Source organism: Neophocaena asiaeorientalis, unplaced genomic scaffold (genome assembly GCF_003031525.2).
Source record: "Neophocaena asiaeorientalis asiaeorientalis breed wild unplaced genomic scaffold, Neophocaena_asiaeorientalis_V1.1 scaffold104, whole genome shotgun sequence".
Taxonomy (NCBI): domain Eukaryota; kingdom Metazoa; phylum Chordata; class Mammalia; order Artiodactyla; family Phocoenidae; genus Neophocaena; species Neophocaena asiaeorientalis.
In genome coordinates, this window is record NW_020175679.1 from 1,892,458 (window position 1) to 1,913,727 (window position 21,270).

Below are 21,270 nucleotides of genomic sequence, written 5' to 3' on the forward strand. Positions count from 1 at the left end.
CCAGGGGCTGCGCTGCTGGACTGCTTTGTTTTTACCCCACTGTGTTCAGCAGTCTGCATGTGTCCCTACATCGCACTGCATCTGTTTCAGCCAGCAACCTCCTCGGCTGAGACCCTTCTGGGTCCTGGTGGTGCCGTCCCACATCTTGACTGCAGACCCGAGGGTGCCTGGGTCGGGCACGTGCATCAGGTGTGCCAGCCCGTGGGCATGGGGTGGTGCCAGACACGTCACTGTGGCCTGTCCCCCCTCCCTGGGCCGCCCTCCAGAGGCAGCCCTCCTGCGCCCGCGGGGCTGCGGTGTCCCGAGGCCAGTGGCAGCGAACGCAGGAGGGAACCGCTGCCCTCGGACAGCCCTGCTCGGGAACCAATGGCATAATCGTTTATTTAAACACTGGCCAGGGCTCCGGTCCTGCCCACTGGTTGGAGTCTCTGGGACCCTCTTTCCTCCCTTTGCTGGGCTTCTCCCTCTTCACGCCTTGAGGTGACTCCTCGCAGACGGGGGGCGATGGTCCACTGCCAGCCCTGCAGGCCCCCCACCAGCTCCCCGAGAGCAGCCCCGGTGTCCAATCACTGCACACGCAGTAGGAAACCTCAGTCGGGCTACTGTGTAATTGGGGGGTGGGGGGCTCTGTTTGCCCCTTCAGTGACAAACGACACGTATTTGGCTCCTGGCACAGAATCCACTGTTTAGAAATTTCCAGGTATGAAGTGTGAAACCCATCCACTGCCTTCCAGAAGTTCTAGAATCGGATTTTGCTGTATTTTGTCATAAGCCAACAATATGAAATTTTTTCTGGGAACATCTTCATGTTTTATGGCGCAGTGACTTGAGACCACCCCTAGCTTTCCAGAGACGGATTAACCGCACGTGTAATAGTACACAGAGTATCCAGGAGATGAACGATTTCCATTCTCTCTAGGGAAAGTTTCCTCACTCCAACATGGTATTCTTCACACTGCTTCTGTTTCTTCTTTAAAAAAAAAAAATTTGTTTTCTATGCTGGTTTCTCCAGTTTCTAGTTGGTGGAAAAGAACAAATTCCCCAAAGCCGCCCCAAATCCTCTACTGGCAGAAACAGGCAAGTCTCAGAGACCTTGCGGCGCTCACGCAGTGGACTTCCAGGAGAGCCACCCTTAGTCCCGAGGGTTACGAGCCGGGCAGACCAGAGCAAGCAGGATGAATGTGAGACGGCGTCGTCGACAGAGGGGTAGCGGAGGCCTGTTTACGCCATGAAGACGAGCAGTTTCTGACCACGCTTCTTAACGTTGTGAAGGGTTAACATTTGTTCAGCCGCTCAGTGTTTGCCAAACTCAGGTGCCTCGTCCCCGCAAGCCTCCCAAGACCCAGAAGCTTCCCATTTCTTACGACTCAACCTTGAACAACTGCAGCGTCTGGCTTTGGGTGGAATGTCATTAGGGCGACTGCTCTGAACCGTCTGGCTCACATGACCAGCCGTTGTCAGAACGGTGCCCCAGGCCTGGGGAGGGTCTGTGGCTGGGCTGCAAGGCGGGGGCTCCTCCTATCCCTGGGGCTGGGAGCCTGGGGGCAGGCCCTTGACCTGTCCAGCCTCACCTTCCTCCTGGTGCTTGCGGAGGGAACGGCAGCTCTGGGCATGGAGGGAGGCCACGGGCAGGTGCCAGGAGCCTGCAGGTGGTGCCCCAGGGAGCCTGCGGCTCCACTTCTCCCCTTCCTTTGCCCAACCCATCAGGTGGGTGATTCATAGGGAACTGATTTGAGGATTTTTGTTTTTGGTGGAGATCACAGAAGAACTCAAAAAGAGAAACTACAGCCTGGGGTCAGGGAGACCGAGCCAGTGGGGGTAGGTGCCGCTGTTGCCTGCTGACCACTGCCCGCCGACCGCTGCCTGCTGACCACTGCCAGCCGCCGGAGCCGGGAAAGAGCTCCAGGAGCCCCACCGCGTGCCGGTCCAGGTCCAGGGTGCTCCTGCTGCCTTGGCTTCCCCAGGCCCGCGGGGCAGGGGCGGTGGTCCATTCTCTTCTTTGCACATCATTACAAATTCGCTGCCATGAGCCCCTGCTGGACCCCAAAGCATCCCTCACTGCCCGGTCACGGCCCACGTGAGAAAGTAACACACCAGAAGGAGCTGCTCCGCGCGGGCGCAGAATGCACCAGGTCCCCCAGGGACCCCACGTTATGGTCCCCTCCCTCGGTACCATAGAGCCTCTCCTCTGTGCGACCCTCGCAAGACCCCTGCGCCCTGGGAGGGGTCACGGCGTGTGGGTGGGGACACTGCGCGGAGCAGCTGCGCGGTCGGAGCAGGTTCTCGAGGCACCTGGGCGCAAACACCTCTGGGGCCACACCCGCGGCCCGCAGGGTGAACTAAGGGCGGGGCTGCAGGGCTCCCGCGACCCCGCCCCTTCCTCCTCCCGACCCCGCCCCTTCCTCCGCGCGGACCCCCGTTTGCTCCGACGATGCCGCGCGCGCCCAGGTGCCGGGCGGTGCGCGCCCTGCTGCGGGACCGCTACCGGCAGGTTCTGCCTCTGGCCACCTTCGTGCGGCGCCTGGGGCCCGAGGACCGGCGGCTCGTGCGGCGCGGGGACCCGGTGGCCTTCCGCGCGCTCGTGGCCCAGTGCCTCGTGTGCGTGCCCTGGGATGCGCAGCCGCCCCCTGCCGCCCCGTCCTTCCGCCAGGTGGGCTGCCTCCGGGGACTCCGGTCGGGCCCGCCGCGGTGGTGGTGGAGGGGGTGGGGAAGGACGTACCTGCGTCCCCAGCGACTCAGGAGCCCTCTCCCGCAGGTGTCCTGCCTGAAGGAGCTGGTGGCCAGGGTCGTGCAGAGGCTCTGTGAGCGCGGCGCGAGGAACGTGCTGGCCTTCGGCTTCGCGCTGCTGGACGGGGCCCGCGGCGGGCCGCCCGTGGCCTTCACGACCAGCGTGCGCAGCTACCTGCCCAACACGGTGACGGACACGCTGCGCGGCAGCGGCGCGTGGGGGCTGCTGCTGCGCCGCGTGGGCGATGACGTGCTCACCCACCTGCTGGCGCGCTGCGCACTCTACCTGCTGGTGCCCCCCAGCTGCGCCTACCAGGTGTGCGGGCCGCCGCTCTACGACCTCTGCACCGCCGCCGCGGCGCGGCCCACGCCACGCGCGGGCGGAACTCGGACTGGCCTCGGACTCACGCGCCAGGCCGGGAATGGCGGCGACGGGGAGGCGGGGGGACCCCGGGAGCTGCCGGCCAAGGGCGCGAGGCGGCGTCGGGGCGGCGTGGGGGGCCGTCCGCCTCCAGCCAAGAAGCCCAGGCATGGCCTGGAGCCCGAGCGTGGTACCGAAGGGCAGGCGCCCGGGGCCCACCTGGGCAGGGCGCCTGGGCGGAGCGACAGCGACCCCCGCGTGATGACACCTACCAGAGCCGCCGCGGAAGCCAAGTCTCAGGAGGGCAACGCGCCCAGGACCCGTCGCCCCTTCCCGCTGGTGGGCGGCGAGGGGGGTGTTCGCTCCCCATCCTGGCGGCCGTCACGTCCCCAGGGCGAGCCCGGTCCCCGAGCGTGGGCCGAGACCAAGCAGTTCCTCTACTGCTCGGGCAGCAGAGAACGGCTGCGCCGCTCCTTCCTGCTCTGCTCCCTGCCTCCCAGCCTGGCGGGGGCCCAGAGACTCGTGGAGACCATCTTTCTGGGCTCTAAGCCCCGGCCACCAGGGCTTCCGCGCAGGACGCGCCGCCTGCCCGCGCGCTACTGGCGGATGAGGCCCCTGTTTCGGGAGCTGCTTGAGAACCACGTGCGGTGCCCCTACGGCGCTCTTCTCAGGGCGCACTGCCCACTGCCGGCCCCCACCACCCCGGCGGGGTCAGGCGGTCAGGAGAGCCCTGGAGTGGGCGCCCGCTCCGGGGAGAGGCCGGCCGCCACCCCCGAGGCGGACGCGGGCTCGCGCCGCCTGGTCCAGCTCCTCCGTCAGCACAGCAGCCCCTGGCAGGTGTACGGCCTCCTGCGGGCCTGCCTTCACCGGCTGGTGCCCGCAGGCCTCTGGGGCTCCCGGCACAACGAGCGCCGCTTCTTGAGGAACGTGAAGAAGCTCCTCTCTCTGGGGAAGCACGGCAAGCTCTCGCCGCAGGAGCTGACCTGGAAGATGAAGGTGCAGGACTGCGCCTGGCTGCGCGGGCGCCCAGGTGAGGGACCCGACCTCGGGACCTCGAGTGCGGCAGGGCCTCCTCCGTACCTCGCTCGGGGGGCAGGGGCTTCTTGGTGGCTGTCGGGTGACTCCGAGTTCTCTGCCTCTGTCCCCCTCTCCCATCCAGTTTGCAGAAATCTCCGGACGTTCGTGGGCTCCGGCAGGTTCTGGGCGCTGGGGAGGGGCGGTGAGCAGGCGGGACACGTGGTCTGGGGCTGCGCCAACAGACGGAGGGCAACGGGAGGTCCTGTGGGCGTGTATGCGCGTCATTCATAACCCTTTTTGACGTCAAGGTTTATCGCCTTGGCGTGGTGCCCCGCTGATAGAAACGGGGGCTGGACCCGGAACCCCGTTTATGGGGTTGGGGGACGCGGCTCCTGGGCTCCCCGCTGGATCTGGTCAGACCACACGCGGATCCCGGTGTGAGTTCCCATTGTGCCTCCGCTAGGTCGGGGCCAGGCAGGTGGGAGGAGTGAAAAGACCGTGTCCTTGAACAAGGCCCCAGCGTCACCAGAGGTCAGAGGGGACATCAGGACACCGTCCGCCGTCTCAGGGCAGTGGGCAGCCTCTGTGGGCGCCGGCAGGACTTTTTCTGTGGAGCTGAGCCTGCCGTGTCCCTCCCACTGTGGTGTTCTGGGTTTGACGTTGGGCTTCCTCCAGCCCAGCCACTGTCAGCCCCGCCTGGGTCAGCACCCTCCCTGCTCTCCCTGTGTTTGACCACCCCACGCTCCTGAGATGATCACGACTTCTAGGAGGAAGTCGTCTGTGAGAGCCAGGTTTGCCCCCCGCCTCCCCCGTGCATGTGACAGTCCCCGGGGTGGTGGCCTCAGGCAGCCGGGGCACACCCTTTCTGGCTCCCCAAGAGACCCCGGGGCAGGTGACGTGGACAGTCAGGGTGACCTTCAGCAACTTGGTTTAAAAAAATTTTTTTTAATTGTGAGAACGTAACATGAGACCTACCCTCCTAAACAACGCTGAGGTGGACAGCACGGTACTGCGCACTGCGCGCTCGGTGTCCCACAGCAGAGCTCCAGAAACTTTGCATCTTGCGTGACTTTTACACCCCCTGACCAGCAGCTCCCTGCGCGTGGGACGCCGTGGATGAGTCTCCAGGAGGCGGGCTCGGGAGACCAGGCCCTCACCTGACGCCTCTGTGCTCGTGGGGCCCCAGCCTGCTTTGTGGAAGGAGGCTCTGAGTTCTGTGCTCTGGCCCCGATTTCAGATGGGGTCCCCGTGCCCCTCGAGCTGCAGGCACTGAGGAGGTGGTGTTTTCCCGGGCGACTGGGCCCTTGCTCACCTGAGCTGTGCCCCGGGCCGTTTGCTCCTTTCCATGGCCTCGGCCACGCCTTCTGCCCGCTGGCTGAATAAATGCTGCTCTGAGCTGCGGCTCTCCGAGGTCGCCTCTTCCACCCTCTCCTGCCAGAATGCTGCCCTTCCTCCGTGCCGGCCAGGCACTCCATCCACAGCACCAGCTTCCTCTGCCTCTGTTGAGGCCATTGTCGTGCCTGCCATGCTGCCCACGGATACCTGTCAGCTCCCTGATCCCCAGCCCCAGAGGCCAGACAACCGGGCTGTCCACATCTGGGGCTACGTGTCACTAGAGGCATCACCGGAAGGATTCCTGCTCGCTGCCTTAGCCTCTGGTTGGCTCATCCTGTCCGCCTACATCCGACCACAGTTGCTTTTCCTGAGCTGCGGGTGGGAGCGTTCCCCCCACCTCTCTTAATTTCCCCACCTCTCTGCTCCTCAGTCACCTGCCGCCCCTCCGACTCCCTCCCCGGCTGTGCATTTCCCCAGCCCCGCAGTAGCTGCCCCGTGTTTCTATCGGCCGCTTTTCGGTGTTTTCTGTTTCTACTGTGATTGCTCCATTGATCTTGGAGTTATCTGGACGATTATTTTGTATTTTCCGGACGTGTGGCAGTTTTAAGTTGCCTTTTACTGTTGATTTCTGACTCAGCCACGTGCGGGCCGTAGGACCGCGGTGGCCTGGAGCCCGTGGAGACTGGCTTGGTCTCGTGTGTGGCGTTAGCACTAATGGTTCCCGTGTGTTTGCAGGCCGGGGTTGGTGCTGTGGTCACCACGCCGGGTGCCCTGCAAAACGTGTGTCCTTCCAGATGCCGCGATGCTGAGGGTACACGGCCCCAGGGGGTGGGTGTGTCCCTTCCTGCTTGCCCCGACGGTCTGCACGATGGGTTGTTAGCTGCCGGCACGTTTTAGACTTAATCTTCCCCATGAATGTTTAGTGGCTCTTTTTACCGTAAAGTGTGTTTACCTGCCTTCCCGTTGGTTAGTATTTCCTGCTTGTGTCATTTTTCATTATTTAGTTTTTATCCTCAACCTCTTCGTATCCTATGAGGATACGTGGTTTAAGTGTCTTAACGACAGCACTGAGCTGACTTTTTTTTTTTTTTTTTTTGCGGGGTACGCGGGCCTCTCACTGTTGTGGCCTCTCCCGTTGCGGAGCAGAGGCTCCGGACGTGCAGGCTCAGAGGCCATGGCTCACGGGCGCAGCCGCTCTGCGGCGTGTGGGATCTTCCCGGACCGGGGTACGAACCTGTGTCCCCTGCATCGGCAGGCGGACTCTCAACCGCTGTGCCACCAGGGAAGCCCTGAGCTGACGTTTTCCGTTTATTTTCAATCCATTCTGACAGTCTTTACCACTTACCGGGAGTAATTCTTTTTCATTTCCTGTGATGATAGGCGAGCGTGGATGCAGTTTTCACCTTGCACTTTGGCCCCCTCTTCCGCGTTTTTATTCCTCGTTTCCTGACGTGCATTTTCTCACGTGGGTGTGCGTGCGTTGGGTTTGCTTCCAGCGTTAGCTTTGTATCCTCCACTTACCCTCTCTGGGTGGTTGGTTACCTTGGGAACCGTGTAAGGGCCTTGCGTGGTGGAACCGCATCACACTTGAGCTGTTCCGTCCACTAACCCAGTTGTGTCCCAAGTTAGATGCTGCTGGTACTGTTTCTACAGCCGATGTTTATGTAGCTTCATCCCCCCCTTCTCTTCTCCTTGCTCACTGTTCATTGTCCTGCCCCAGACCTGCCTCTGGGGCCCCTTTCTTCTCCTCTGTGTTTCTTTCATGCCGGTTATGGGTGGTAAAGCCCTGGCTCTGTCCGCAGTGAGGCCCCCCTGGCAGCCTGGTGACAGTTCTCGAGATGCAGAGTAAAATGCAGAGGACCGCAGGGGAGCACGCTCACCTTGGCCCGTGGCTGGGTCCGGAGCCCCGCGGCGTCGGGCGTCCCTCGGTGTGTGGCTGTGTCTGCTTGCCCGCGGTGTTCAGCCTGGAAAAGCCCAGGCGTTTCTGGCTCTTGCCACCCGGGGGCGATGCACTCCAGCCTCAACCGCACGTCCCCCATGCGGAGAGCAGTCTCTGCTTCCTCCAGCCTGTGTGTAAAGGGGACAGATGATGAGGTTCCACGTCATCGCCACCCAGTAGAAACGTAACGTGAGCTACATACAACATTTCAGATTTTCCGTAGCTCCAATAAGAAAGTGAAAAAGGAAAGGTGAAACTAACTTAAAGACATTTTTTATCAAAGCCCAGTGATCCAACATCGTCACTTTAACGTGCAATGGGGGAAGCGTCGTTGCTGAGATACCCGCGTTCTCCTCTGCCCGAGGCTCCGAGTCACGGCACGTGGGCCGCATGTGCAGCCGTCCAGGCCCGAGGGGCCGCTCAGGCAGCACGTGGGGTGAGCACCCGCCTCTCTCCTCCCAGGGGCTCGCTGCGTTCCGGCCGCCGAGCACCGTCTGCGCGAGGCCGTCCTGGCCAGGTTCCTGTGCTGGCTGATGGGTGCATACGTGGTCGAGGTGCTCAGGGCGTTCTTCTACGTCACGGAGACTACGTTCCAGAAGAACCGGCTCTTCTTCTTCCGGAAGCGCGTCTGGAGCCAGCTGCAGAGCGTTGGCATCAGGTACGGCCATCGGGAACCACGGCCTCTCCCTGCCCAGGGCTCCTCGCCCAGGTCCTCCAGGGACCCCGCCCTTGTCACGGACTCCTGCAAGCCCCTTCTTACCTGAAAGCCGGGGGCTTGGGCTGGATGGTCTGTGGGGTCTAGGAGTCTGTCTGGACTGAAACAGTACGGGCGGGCCGCTTACTTCCCCCTGGCACATGGGCCCGGTGCTGTTTAATCCGCACAGAACAGAGGATGACACAGATGACAGACCCGCCTATTTGACGCCGTGCAGTGGGGCGCGTCTGGGGCAGAGGCATTGCCGTGAAGCAGGCCTCCCGGGGGCTGAATGGCCGTGGGGCGGCCGTGAGATTGTCTCAGTTGCTCACTGACTGTCTTATGTCCATTTTGAAAGACTGGGAAGGTGTCAGCTGGACCGGGATCCAGCCAGGATGGATGGGGTGACAGCCAGAAAGACACGGGCTGGGCCTGCCGAGGCACCCGGTGTCAGAGGGCTTAGCCCTGCGTTAGGACGTCTGTGGAGGGAGCCGGCCGGGGTCCCTGAGCGCACGTGCTGGGGCCCGTGTCCTCCTGTGTCTGGTGGGGGGAGGCTCCGGACGCCTTTATCGTGGTCTTGAGTGAAGGCGCCCCATCTAAGTATTTCACGCCATGTGACCCAAAGTGGCCGTTTAGGCTGTCCCTGTGGGGCCCATGGGGCCCGACCCCTGCCTGGTGGGTGTTTGAATCCCACGATGGGCTGTGCTTGGGACCACGCTTCACCCCTGGGGCCGCCCAGGCCCTCCCTGTGGGTGCTTTTGGGGTAAAGGCTGAAGGTCACAGGTAACAAGGAGCTAGCAGGCCCATGGGGAGACATTTCTGTTCCTCAGGGGGCCACGCCGAGCACTCCCTGCCCGTTCTGTGTAGAGGAGGGCGGGCTCTCTGGCCCACGGGTCCTGGCCTACACCAGCCGGGACTCTGTCCACCGGGAACTGGGTGTCCTGGCCCCGCCGAGGAGGGGCCTCCAGCTGACGCCCGGCCACGCCGCAAGTCTGGGCTGCTGGGCACGGGTTCTGCCGACTTCACGGGCACTGGTGGCTGCTATGCTTGCCCGCCCTGGCTTCCCACGGGCACCTCTGTTTCAGACAACACTTAGAGCGCGTGCAGCTCCGCGAGCTCTCCGAGGCAGATGTCAGGCGACTCCAGGAGGACAGGCCGGCTCTGCCGACGTCCAAGCTCCGCTTCGTCCCCAAGCCCAGCGGGCTGCGGCCCATCGTGAACATGGGCGACGTCGTGGGAGCCGGGAAGTCGCACAGAGACAGGAAGGTCACCGCTTGTGCCGCTTTTAGGCAAAGTGCATTTGAACCCCAGGCCTGGTGGTTGTAGTCAGAGTCTCGCGGGGCTGGCAGCCCCAGGGAGGCCGTGGAATGCTGGGGTGCCGTGGATGGGGGTTCCCGGGCCCAGAGAAGGAGCTCCCGGGAAGGCCAGTCCTGTGAGGTGCTGGATGGGCTCTGGAAACCCTCTGTGCCCCTGGCCCCTGGAATCCTCCGGGGGTGGGCACGGGGCAGAGGGACCATGTGATAGCTGTCACCAGCCTGCCAGGGTCCCGAGGACCCCCGTAGGACCTCACCCCCATGGTTAGCCCCCGTGACTGCTCTCCCCGCCACAGCACCTCTGCCTCGCCAGCAGCTCTGACCCCTTCCATGCGCCTCCCTGTAGGTGATTTGGGGGTGATTCTACCGTTAGTGAGAAAGAGAAGCTGTCGCTGCTGATGGGGGTTTGGTCCGTGAGCGAAGACAAAGTGCTCGCCCAGTGGGGCTGGGGTCCCCTAGGAGGTGGTGCCCCCCTCTCCGCTGGGGCTGGGGCCCCCCAGGAGGCAGCACCCCTCTTCGCTGGGTGGGGGGGGACCAGGTAAGTAGAGGGGACCAAGGGTGTAGCTACTTGCATTTTCCACACGTGGTGTCCGTGATCCCAGGACGGGTCCCTGGGGAGACCCTGGGGTCTGGGGTGGGCATGGTGGGGGGCAGCCATCTGGCCCTTCTGCGGTCCGAGGGAGGCGGGGTAGGCGGGGGTGGGGGCGGCGGCGGCACAGAGCGGGGGCCTGCCTCTCGTCCCTGGGAGCTGTCTGACCCCACATCCCCTTGGTCTGGGGCCCCTCTGGTGACACTGGTCGTCCTGGGCTGGGCCTGCAGGTCCAGCATCTTACCTCCCAGGTCAAGACCCTGTTCGCTGTGCTAAACTACGAGCGGCTGAGGCGCCCCGGTCTTCTGGGGGCCTCCGTGCTGGGCATGGACGACATTTACAGGGCCTGGCAGGCCTTCGTGCTGCCCCTGCGGGCGCGGGGCCCGGTGGCCCCGCTCTACTTCGTCAAGGTGGGCGCCCGATTCCCACCCCCACCAAGGGAACTGGCCCTGCAGGTGATCCCTCGCCTCAGGCCCCCGCCGGTGTGGGGAGTGGCCAGCCTTTTGCAGTCCCGTGTTTGCCAGAACGAGTCACCCCTTGGTGGAGCCGCGTCCACGTCCCACAGATTCTTCTGGGAGCGGGAGGGCAGGGAACCCCATCTCCATTTGGGGGTGTCTGGCTCCCAGGGGCGGAGGCTTTGTGCCTTCCCCTGTGGAGTGGACTCCGTGACTGCACCCCAACTCCACGGCAGCTCCTTCAGGGAAGGAGACACCTGCTCACACCCCAGCGCCGGGTGCCCTGGTCATCTGCCAGGGGCCTCCTGGTCATCAGCTTGCAGCTCAGAGAGAGGGGCAAAGACCCGCCCTGAGGGTGCTTAGAGTCCGGGGGATGTGGGTATCTCAGCGAGAGCCCCGTGGGGGGCGGGCGTGGGGGACGGGGACGGGACAGTGTGAGGGGGAGTCCAGGGTCTCCCCAGTCCCCTGGTGTACGATTCACCCCAGGGTTTGCTGACCGCAGGTCAGAACCAGCAGGACCGGGAACTCGGGGCCCAGGTGAGCGCGTCCTCAGGCACTTCGGTTCCCATGTAGGTGGACGTGGCGGGGGCGTACGACGCGCTCCCCCAGGACAGGCTGGCGGAGGTGATAGCCAACGTGATCCGGCCCCATGAGAACTTGTACTGCGTGCGCCAGTATGCCGTGGTCCAGAGGGCTGCCCGCGGACACGTGCGGAAGTCTTTCAAGAGACACGTAAGCCCCACCTGGGGTGTGTTCGGTGCTGGGGAGCGCGCTCTGCGGGAGGCGAGCGTTGGGTGGTGGGGGGCGTGGTCTGCGGGAGGGGCATGCGCCGTGGTGGTGGTGGTGGTGGGCGTGGGCGTGCCCCTCCTCCCCCCACGCCCCGCGCATGCGCACGCGCGGTCGTCCTCTTCGCCCTTGGTGTTCCCGTCGGTTACTGTCCTCCCGCTGCCCCTTCACAGCCGCGGGGCCCCGACTACACACCGGGCTGAGCCGAGAGGAGGGACCCTGGTGGCAGCAGAGCCACGCGTGTTTCCGTGGTGTCCCAGCGGCCACGCAGCAGGGCCGCGTGTGCTCCACGGGCGGGGAGGTGCCACAGGGCGCCTCGCCCGGGACTCCTGGGCCGCGCTGCTGTCCGTGTGGGCGCAGTGGGTCGAGGGTGGAAGGGCAGCCCCTCGCCGCAGCCGCCTGGGGCCTCCGGCCCAGGCAGGGCTGGGAGGGGACAAGGGCATTCGGTTGAGCCCGAGGCCATCAGGTGGGGGGTTTTCCTAGCGCTTGTCGGGAGGGCTTTTGGATCACCTCCCCACCCCACCCGGGCCGAAACAGCGTGTGTACTGGAGGCGTGGCGGGGGGGGGAGTTCCCCCAGAAGTTCTTGGAAAAGGCGCGTGTGAAGACCCCAGCACAAGGCGCTGGTGAGCATGGTTTGTGAGTCCTGAGTGTGCGACGCAGGATCTTGGGTTTGTGGACAGGGATGACGTCTTCTCCGCTTCACGGCCCAGAACAGCAGCGCCCGCGGGACTCCCTCCCGGCCCCGGGGGCACCTCTCCTACCCCGAGCACGGCGACATGCTCGCTTGTCTCTAACTCTGTAATGTGAAATCAGGGACACTCTACCCTCCTGTCCGGTTTCCGCCGCGTCTGGGGTCCAGCCGCCCAGAGCAGTGTCTCCGTGTTCCGTCCGCGGTCGCCGTGCGCGGTGAGGTTTCGCCTTCCGCTGGGTGGGCGTTTGCCGGTTCCTCTTTGGACGTGAGTGAGGTCGCTGCCAGCATCCCCGTGATGTGCTGTTTGGGAAACAAAGTCCTCGTTGCCGTGGGCGGATTCCAGGCTTGTGTAGTTTTAGGAGATGTTGCCCAAGAGGTTCCAGCGCGGCTGCAGGGGGGCCCTGGCGGCGGTATTGGCGGTACCGAGGGACCAGGGCTGCAGCTTGCAGCCCGGCCGCCCGGTGGGGCAGCGCAGTCCTGTCTGTGGGACTCGGTCTGGGGAGATCCGGTTCTGGGCCCCTTGTGTACCGGCCACGTAGTTGTGTCCTCTCATGGGGTGCCCATCCCATCTCCCCGGTGCTGCCAGGCTGTCTCCTTGGTCATCCATCTTAGGGGATCTTCCCACGTTCTGGGGACAAGTCCTTGGGCAGCTGTGGGCTCCCAGGCGCCTTCTCGGCCTGTCTCGCCTTTTCTTTTGCACGTGGAGATGCTTCTGTTTTGAGGGATCCAGCTTATCCTCAGCGTGGGGCTGAAGCCCTGTTGTGCTTGAGCGGCGCACCTGCCCGGCTACCTGACCCTGATGCTCCTTTAGAACGTGTCTCGTTAGAGCTGCGGCGTTCAGTCCAGGGTCTGTTCTGAGCCAATTTTTGCGCTGCTGCTTTAACGTGTTCCGTCTCTGCTGGAATCTGGGCATTTAGAGACCTGTTCTCTGGTTCACTGGGCTGCTCTTTTCTGTCTCTGATTTTAAACCCATTTATGAAACTCTTAATTTTAGCCAGCCTGTTTCTCAGTTTTAGAAATCCATGTGAATTTTCTCACAGATTCCAGGGCTCTGGTTACATCCTCCATCTTTGTTTTCTTAGCAGTGTTATCTTGAGTGATTTTAAAATGCCAGAAACTCGATACCAGCTCGCCTGCAGGCAGGTTTCTGTCGCGTCTGTGTCTGCTGATTTGTGGGTGGTTTTGGTCACACAGGCCTATTCTATAGCTTTTGGAATTTTTTCCCCGGTGTGCCAGACTTTGTAAATAGGGGTTTTAACGTAAGGGTTTTGCGAGCTTTTCTCCAGAGCGGGTGGTGTTTTCCTGGCAGTGGTGGAGCCGTGACCTTAGTTCGGCGGGGGTCCATTCTAGACAGTGTGGTGCCTGGTCTCCCTCACTTGGCCCTTCCCCAGTGTGGTCCCCTCGGAGGGGCTGGGCTCCCTCAGCCCCACTCGGCGTGGCTCCGGGGGCGCCTGCTGTTGAGGGTGTTTTCTCTGCAGCCCCTCCGCCTGGGAACTGCCCCTCAGTCCCAGCTGCTTCGTGGCTCTGAACCCCAGCATCTTCAGCCTCAGAGCCCCCACTTTCTGCTCGGGCTCCACCTCCCACGGTGGATACAGGCCTTGGGGAGAAGTCGGGGTGAAGGTGGGATGCACCCTGAGGGCTGAGACCCCAGCCCGCCTGCATCCCGCCTCCCCAGCATCCCCAGGCGGCCGTGCTCTGCATCTCATCCCTGGTCGTAGCGGCCGTGGCGGGGGCACCACAGAAGCTGCAGGGCGGGGCCTCCCAGGCTCTGTTCCCCGTTCTGAGTGTGCCCTTGCTGTCGGGGCCGGGGAGGGGGGCGTCCGCTCGCCTCACCCCACCTTCCCGGCCAGCAGGTGTCCACCTTCACGGACCTCCAGCCTTACATGCGACAGTTCGTGGAGCGCCTGCAGGCAGCGGGCTCACTGAGGGACGCCGTGGTCATTGAGCAGGTCAGTGCGGGTGTTTGCTCACTGCTGGGTCCGGGGCAGCCGTGCACACCCTCTGTGGCTGGCGGAGACTTGCAGCCGCCTCTGGCCACGTTTTCCCTCTTCTGGGCCTCACGCACCGTCTTGCCCGCGGCTCTTCTGAGGTTTGCTGTACATCTTCGCTCGCAGTTTGGTCTCGAGGTCACGCGAAGGCGAGCCCCCTCCCTCTAGGAGGACAAGAGAGGGTTTGCCCCGTAGGCCCGCCTCGAGCTAGCCCATCGAGTGACCGTCGCCTTGTGTGAGCAGAGTGTCCCAAAGCCAGGCTTGCCAGCAGCGGGTCGGCCCTCGCGGTCCCCGTGCTTCGTGCATAATACTCCCGGGGCGACCCCGCCACGATGTGAGGTTCCCAGACACCAGACGCCTTCCTTTGGGCCCGGGGCCCCCACCGCGAGCCGTCCGGCTGGCCCAGGGCGGCATCCACGCTGGTGAACGCCCGCCTGCCTTCGCAGAGCTGCTCCCTGAACGAGGCCGGCGGCAGCCTCTTCAAGCTCTTCCTACGCCTGGTCCACAACCACGTGGTCAGGATCGGGGGCAGGTGAGTCCGGACCCCGCGGCTCCCCCTTACCGGCCGCGGACAGGCACTGCGGCCGTGCGGCCGGGTGACAGAGCAAGGCTCCCGCGGTTGTGGGAAGTCCTTGCGTTCAGAAGCCGGCAGATAACTTTTTTAACGTGTGTGGAGCCAAACCGGCCTGGGCGAGTGCCTGAGCGGGACCCCGTGTGCGACCGAGGAGAGCAGTGGCCCCGGGGGCTTCGGGCTCACAGCCACGGCCGTTAGAGGTCAGCCTGGGCCGCGGCGCCTTCTCGGAGGTCGTTAACCGTGGACCACGCTCAAGAAACTTTCTAGTTAAAGGGTGCATTTTCATTATTATTATATCCTCAGTAATTACAGCACTTAAAGATAATCACGTTAAAATATTAAAAAACACGTGCACCCTGGGGAGGCACACGTGCCAACTGCACAACGGGGCGAATTTTGGCAAAGGGAGCACGTCTGCACGTGCGTGTAAATGGCACCGGGTGGGAAGAGGACTTTCTCCACGGGAAGGGCCACGCCTGTGGCCCCTGGCTCCTCCCCAGGGGCACCGCCACCCGCTGTGACCTTCGTGGAGAGGGGTCGTGCCACGTGTGACCGAGGCGTGGCAGGGCCTCGCGGGGGAGCGTGATAAATCTTGATTCACGTTCCCCCAGGCGGGTGCGGCGTGGGCACGCGTGTGCACGTACGTCCGTGCGTGTGTTTACGACATAAGCACGAGACCCACCGTGGCTGGCCCACCTTCTAACCACGTCCTGCCCCCCAGGTCCTACGTCCAGTGTCAGGGGGTCCCCCAGGGCTCCATTCTGTCCACCCTGCTCTGCAGCTTCTGCTACGGAGACATGGAGAACGAGCTCTTCCCCGGAATCCAGCGGGATGGGTATGGAACCCTCTGTGTTGGCGGGTGTTGCCTTGCTTGGGGCCTGTTTGTATTTTGGGTCCTGGATGTAGACCGGGCCTCACCCTTTCTTCTCATAACGGCGCACAGGAGGTGGTCAGCAGGCCTCAAGCGGGGAGTAAACGTGGCCTTCTGTGTGGCCGGGGCTTCGGACCAGCGCCAAGCTCGTGTGCTTCCGGCCCAATTGCAGGGCCCCTGCTCGGCCTCCACAGCTGGAGCCGAATCCCACAGAAGCCAGAGTCTTTGGTTAGATTCTTTGGAGAAGGTCACTTGATCCGTGTCCACGGAAACACAGACATGAAATTTTTCAGCGTTGGCTCCTGTGGGAGGACGCTGCCTGTGGGCGTAAAGCAGTGCGTTCAGGGTCCCCCTCATCTCGGGGTCAATCCGTGTCCAGGGTTCTCCTGCGCTTCGTGGACGACTTCCTGCTGGTCACCCCTCACCTGCCACGAGCCAAAGCCTTCCTCAGGTAAGGGCCCCCACGCGTGTGTCTCTGCAGGCGCGTTTTGGCCCACGTACGACGGTGGGACCCGTGTGCGAACATCCATGCTCCCCACACGTTGCATCTCTGGGGAGTGTCACGCGGTGTGGTCCCGCAGCTCTGAGAGCCCAGAGTGCCGTCAATTCCTCCTGTCGCTGGCGTGGCCGTCAGGACGCAGGTGCCACCGCAGGAGCTCAGGCAGCAGGGCTGGGTCTGCAGAGGCTCCTTGGAGGTTAGGCGCCCATGATGCGCTGGTGGTGGACGGAGCAGAGGCTGTGCGCTACGCACCACGGGGGACGGAAGAGGAAAGGCCTGCACGGCTCACCTGTGGCTTCCCCACGGAGAACGTCTGCGAGAGCGGGGAATTCAGATGTGTCAAGAAGGAGGGGTTACCAGGCATGGGGATTGCATGGGTTTGGTGCCCAAAGCAAACCCGGCACCTGGGACCCTTTGGGCTGCGGCCACAGTGCCCCATCCGTCCCGGGAGTCTGGGGGCTTGTTTCAAAGCGTGGTTTTCCGAGGGAGGAGAAAGTTCAAAACTGAGCCCTCAAGGCGTCCCCGAGCCTGACACTTCGGTCACTTTGGTCGTTGGGCTCCCTTTGGAGAAACCCACCTGGACAGCAACCACGTATCCCGTGTCTGCCTGCGGGGTACCCCAGGCTTGAAGCCTGTAGAGTCCGCCCGCTGTGATGTTCTGGGGCTCCCTATGGCAGCCCCAGCACAGGACACTGCAAATGTAAACCCGTGTTGCACGCGGGTCCGCATGGGCACCGGCCACAGTTGGAGAGCTCAGTGGCCACACGTGTCCAGTGGCCACCAGAGGGGACAGCGCAGAGGTCGTCGCCTCTGTCATGGGAAGTTCTGGGAGCGGCGCTGCTCTGTGGTCGTTGGGCTGGGCAGGGAGGTAGCTCTGAGCGTGTCCGTAGGGTCCCACCAGGGGGCGCAGCAGACAGGCACACGTCCAGGAGACTTGCTGCAAAGGAGCTGGCTCGCGTGATGGTGGGGCTGGCTGGGCAGGTTTGAAACCCGGGGGCAGGTGGCAGGAAGGGCAGGTGCTGGGGCTGCAGTCCGTGGGCGACCCCCGCAGTCAGGACACCCCCGTTTGGCTCTCAGGGCCCTTCCCCGATGGGTGAGCCCGCCCCACTCTGGGAAGTGTCCTCCTTTAAAGCCGGCTGGTTGCAGGTGTCAGCCCCACCTACAGACCCCCTGGTCTTAACGCAGACTCGAGTGTGCACACCTGGGGACCTCAGCCTCGCCAGGTGGACCCATCGGCTGGCCGTCACAAAGAGGACCCATCCCTTGGACTCTGCCTGCCCTCCGAGCCCCGTGTCTCCTGGGTCCCAGCCGACCCGTCAGCTCAGTCGCCCACCTGCCTTACCTGGAGGGCCATCCCGGCGTGCGCGCGTCCTTCAGGACTGGCTCTTGGGGCTTCCGTGCTCCCCTTCCCCGCTGCCTGCCTCTGCCCTTGCTGGCTTGTCCACCCTGGCCTCTAATCGTTGGCACTTGTTTGCCCAGAAGCCTGGAGGCCAGAGCAGGGCTGTGTCCGGCCTTCCTCGCGGGCTCATGGTCCCAGCCCTCCAGTCCCCGCCCGCCTCGCTGGGCTGTTAGGTGACGTTGACCTGTGCCTCCGAGACCCGCGGGTGGCGTCCCCTCTGCCCGGTGGCTGACGTGGCCCCCCTGCTGCAGGACCCTGGTCCACGGTGTGCCCGAGTATGGCTGCCTGGCGAACCTGCAGAAGACGGTGGTGAACTTCCCCGTGGAGGACAGTGGCCTGGGTGGCGCGGCCCCCCTGCAGCTGCCGGCGCACTGCTTGTTCCCCTGGTGCGGCTTGCTGCTGGACACCCGCACCCTGGAGGTGCGCTGTGACCACTCCAGGTGAGCTCTGCCGCCGCGCAGCTCTGTGCGTCCTCCCGCGTGGCAGGGCCCAAAGCCCCAGGGGGGTCAGAGGCCAGCGGTGGGCACTAGGGGATGGACTCTTTGGGGGAGCCGTTTTCTGGGCGCTTTTTGGTTTTTTGGCTGTGTCGGGTCTTGGTTGCGGCAGGCGGGATCTTTCGTTGCGGCGTGCACGCTTCTCTAGTTGTGGTGTGCGAGTTTTTCTCTCTCTAGTTGTGGCGTACGGGCTCCAGGGCACGTGGGCTCTGTAGTTTGCGGCATGCGGGCTCTCTCGTCGAGGCGCGCGAGCTCAGTAGTTGCGGCGCACGGGCTTAGTTGCCCCGCAGCATGTGGGATCTTAGTTCCCCAACCAGGGATCGAACCTGCGTCCCCTGCATTGAAAGGCAGATTCTTTACCACTGGACCACCAGGGAAGTACCTTCTGGGCGTTTTTGATAAAAGGAAATCACGTGGCAGACTCAGGGGCACAGCGTGTTCCGCCGGGAAGCGTGTGGATCTGAACCAGAGCTTCCAGGACCTGCCAGACAAGGGTCCCCATGGTCTCACTGGGCACCAGGATTCGTGGTCACCTCTGGCCCGTCGGGGAGCAGGGCTGCCGTGCGTGTGGCCTGCTCTGTACACAGAGTCTTGGGTCCCTGCCTCGGTCAGCTCAGGCTGCCGCAGAAAACACCACGGACATTTCCGTTCTCTCGGTCCTGGAGGCTGGAAGCTGAGGTCCAGGTGTCGCAGGCCGGTTTCTCCTGGGGCCTCTCCTGTGAGTGCGTGTGGACGCATCTGCTCCCCAAGGCCTCACAGGGTCACCCTCTGTGTTCAGCCCCTCGGTGTCTCTTCTTGGGGCACCAGTCCCATGGGATTAGGGCCCCACCTTTATGATTCCATTTTGCCTTAATCACCGTCTTAAAGGCCTTATCCCCAGACGGTCTCGGGAGTCGGGGCTTCAACCTGTGAGTTTGGGGGATGCAGTTCGGCCCCTGAGAGCCCGTCCCCCCACCTCCCCCCACACTGAGCCTGAGAGCACGCAGCCCAACCTCAGGCTTTGCAGAGAGACTTGCGATGCACGTGGACACAGGAACCTGTGCATTTTCATGAATAAAAAGCGCAGGTGTCAAGACGGTGGTGGACGGGCGTGCCCCGTCCTGCGCTGGTAACGCGGTTCTGCCGGAGCCCTCAGGGCTGCACTTGGTCCTCTTTCTGGGGTGCTCCCGGGAAGACGCAGGTGCAGACGCTTTCCATGCTCCCGCCGCCCCCTCTCATGTCCGGGCACCGACCACACCGGTCAGTCATGAACTGTCCACCAGGTTGTCTGGCTCCCCGTGAAGCCGTGACCGTTTGGGGGACAGGCGCCCATTCCGGCCCAGCGCAGCTGATGGGCTGGACGTGTGTGGCGGTCAGAATGTGAAGTGGACACACGTGTTTCCACGAACCCCGCGCTGTCTCGCAGTTACGCCGGGACCTCGATCAGAGCGAGTCTCACCTTCAAGCAGGGCTTCAAGCCTGGGAGGAACATGCGTCGCAAACTCCTGGCGGTCCTGCGGCTGAAGTGCCACGGGCTCCTCCTGGACCTGCAGGTGTGCGGGTTGCCCGTGGGCGGCTGGGGCTGCGGAGCGCAGAGGGCAGCTGCATCGCCTGAAGGTCCGCGCGCGCTTCGTAGATCCTGGGGGCGCACGTGTGTCTGTTCCTGTGTGCGGGCGCGTGCACGTGTGTGGGGGCACATCAGGCATCACATACACGTGCACTCTCGAGTTTACGTGTGTGTGAACGAGTGTGCGCCTGTGAGTATGTGCAGGTGTGTAGTGTGGGTGAGTGTGCGTGTGTGTGTCCAGGGCCCTCACCCTGCCGCGTGGCTGCCCCGCCATCTTCGCCCGGGCCCCTCCTCACAGGCTGTAGGGCCCAGGACCGCCGTGGCCTCAGCGCTGGAGCCGCGGGGCCCAGGCCGTCGTCCAGCCAGGCTGGGCTCTCCCCCTTGTCCTTCCCGCAGGCCTGACTCCACCGCAGCTGCTGAGGGGCCCCAGTGAGGACCTGGCGGGTTTCACGGGAGAGACTGATGGGTTCTTACCGAGATGGTCCTTTTTTTCGTTCCGTTTGACGGGGCAATAAAGCAAAAGATAAACTCAAACACCAGAGGTATCGCCAACATTGCTTTTTCTTATGACTCCAGGTGAACAGTCTTGAGACAGTTTTCACAAATGTTTACAAGATATTCCTGCTGCAGGCCTACAGGTGGGTCCACGGGTGGCTGCTCCACGAGGGAGGCGACGGCCCCGCCCTGGGGAGCGCGCTGCCCCCGGGTCCGTGAGGAAGCAGCGTGTGCGTCTCCGCGGCGGACACCGCCTCTCCACGGAGCCCTCGGCAGCTCTGGAGGCGCTGCTCCCGGGCACCAGACGGTGCTGGGAGGCCCGAGCGGCCTGGGGCGGCCCGAGTCCCCGCGGCGGGAGGGGCTGGCGGGAGGAGGGTGGCCGCGGGGCAGGGGCGGGTAGGCGAGCAGAGGGCCAGTCAGTGCACAGGAGGCGTGTGTGGTCCCGAACCCTCAGGCGCCCCCAGAAGGGACGGCGGGATGCAGCTCCCGATCATTCCAGCCCCTCTTCCGGAACGTTCCCTGCCCTTGGGTGGCTCTGCGGCCCCCCTCCAAGAACCAGGGCCGGGCAGGTGATCGTGGAGTCCGCTGCTTGTCCATCCTGGGGAGGTGGACCCCGTCCTTCACTCACCGCGCCGGCTGGCCTCGGGGACCCAGAGCCAGGCTTGCCGCCCGTGGTCTCCAGGGAGCCCTGCCCCGGGCAGCCTGGGGAGGCTGGGCCCCTGACAGAGCTGACATCCCCAGGTTCCACGCATGTGTGCTGCAGCTCCCGTTTAATCAGCCAGTCGGGAGGAACCCCTCGTTTTTCCTCCGGGTCATCTCTGACACCTCGTCCCGCTGCCACGCCCTCCTGAGAGCCAGGAACGCAGGTGTGCACAGGCGACCAGGGCACGGCTGGCGGGCCGAGGGGTCATGCCCACGCGCTCCGTCCTGTGCCCGTCCCGGGTCCCTCGTGTCCCGCGGCACCTGCCTCTCCAGCGGAGATGGGGCATCGGGGCGCCTTTAACCTGCTAGCAGCTCGCTGCCCTCTGCCACGTGACTGGAGAGTGACGTGGCGCTTAGGGGCCAGCTGGTGGCCCTCCTCCCCTGGGGCTCTGGGCGCCTGCATCAGTCCAGGCCAGGGTCTGCAGGAGGCCCTGGGCCACCCCTGCCCACCTCAGTGAGGGGCACCCACGGCAGCCGTGCGCCCGCCCGCTTTGGGTTCACCGCCCCTTGGCCCGGCCTCCTCGGGGGCGTCCCCACCTGAACGCTCCCGCTGCAGCCCCTGTGTCTGCACCTCCGACCTCGTCCTGGGCATTCCCGATCTGTCTGAGGTTCAGGCCGTGCGTGTCTCTGAGGTCCTGGGTGTAACGGACTTTGCTCTTCGTCACGTCTGTTTGTGGAGGTTTCTTGGAGAAGTTGAAGAAAACGTCTCCGTTTTCAGAATTCCTTGGTGCTCGTGTCGGGCGGCCCCTGAAATGAAGTGGCCAGTCTCCCCCCCCCCCCACCGCCGCCCCCAA

General features: G+C 63.9%; 1 protein-coding gene across 2 annotated transcripts in view; it reads left to right on the forward strand.

Moving 5' to 3' along the window:
- Positions 1-2,431: 2,431 nt before the first annotated feature.
- The window catches only part of TERT (telomerase reverse transcriptase), a 20,476-nt gene continuing 1,637 nt past the window's right edge, over positions 2,432-21,270 (forward strand). Inside the window, exons 1-14 of one of the 2 annotated variants that reach the window (XM_024731989.1) lie at positions 2,432-2,650; positions 2,756-4,118; positions 7,842-8,037; positions 9,159-9,339; positions 10,206-10,385; positions 11,004-11,162; positions 13,762-13,857; positions 14,343-14,428; positions 15,192-15,305; positions 15,721-15,792; positions 17,491-17,679; positions 19,139-19,265; positions 19,856-19,917; positions 20,516-20,640. In XM_024731989.1, coding sequence (XP_024587757.1) covers positions 2,432-2,650; positions 2,756-4,118; positions 7,842-8,037; positions 9,159-9,339; positions 10,206-10,385; positions 11,004-11,162; positions 13,762-13,857; positions 14,343-14,428; positions 15,192-15,305; positions 15,721-15,792; positions 17,491-17,679; positions 19,139-19,265; positions 19,856-19,917; positions 20,516-20,640 — 3,169 coding nt within the window. Of the gene's footprint in view, positions 2,651-2,755; positions 4,119-7,841; positions 8,038-9,158; positions 9,340-10,205; positions 10,386-11,003; positions 11,163-13,761; positions 13,858-14,342; positions 14,429-15,191; positions 15,306-15,413; positions 17,166-17,490; positions 17,680-19,138; positions 19,266-19,855; positions 19,918-20,515; positions 20,641-21,270 lie in introns of those variants that run through there. The other variant, XM_024731990.1, reaches the window with a different exon arrangement.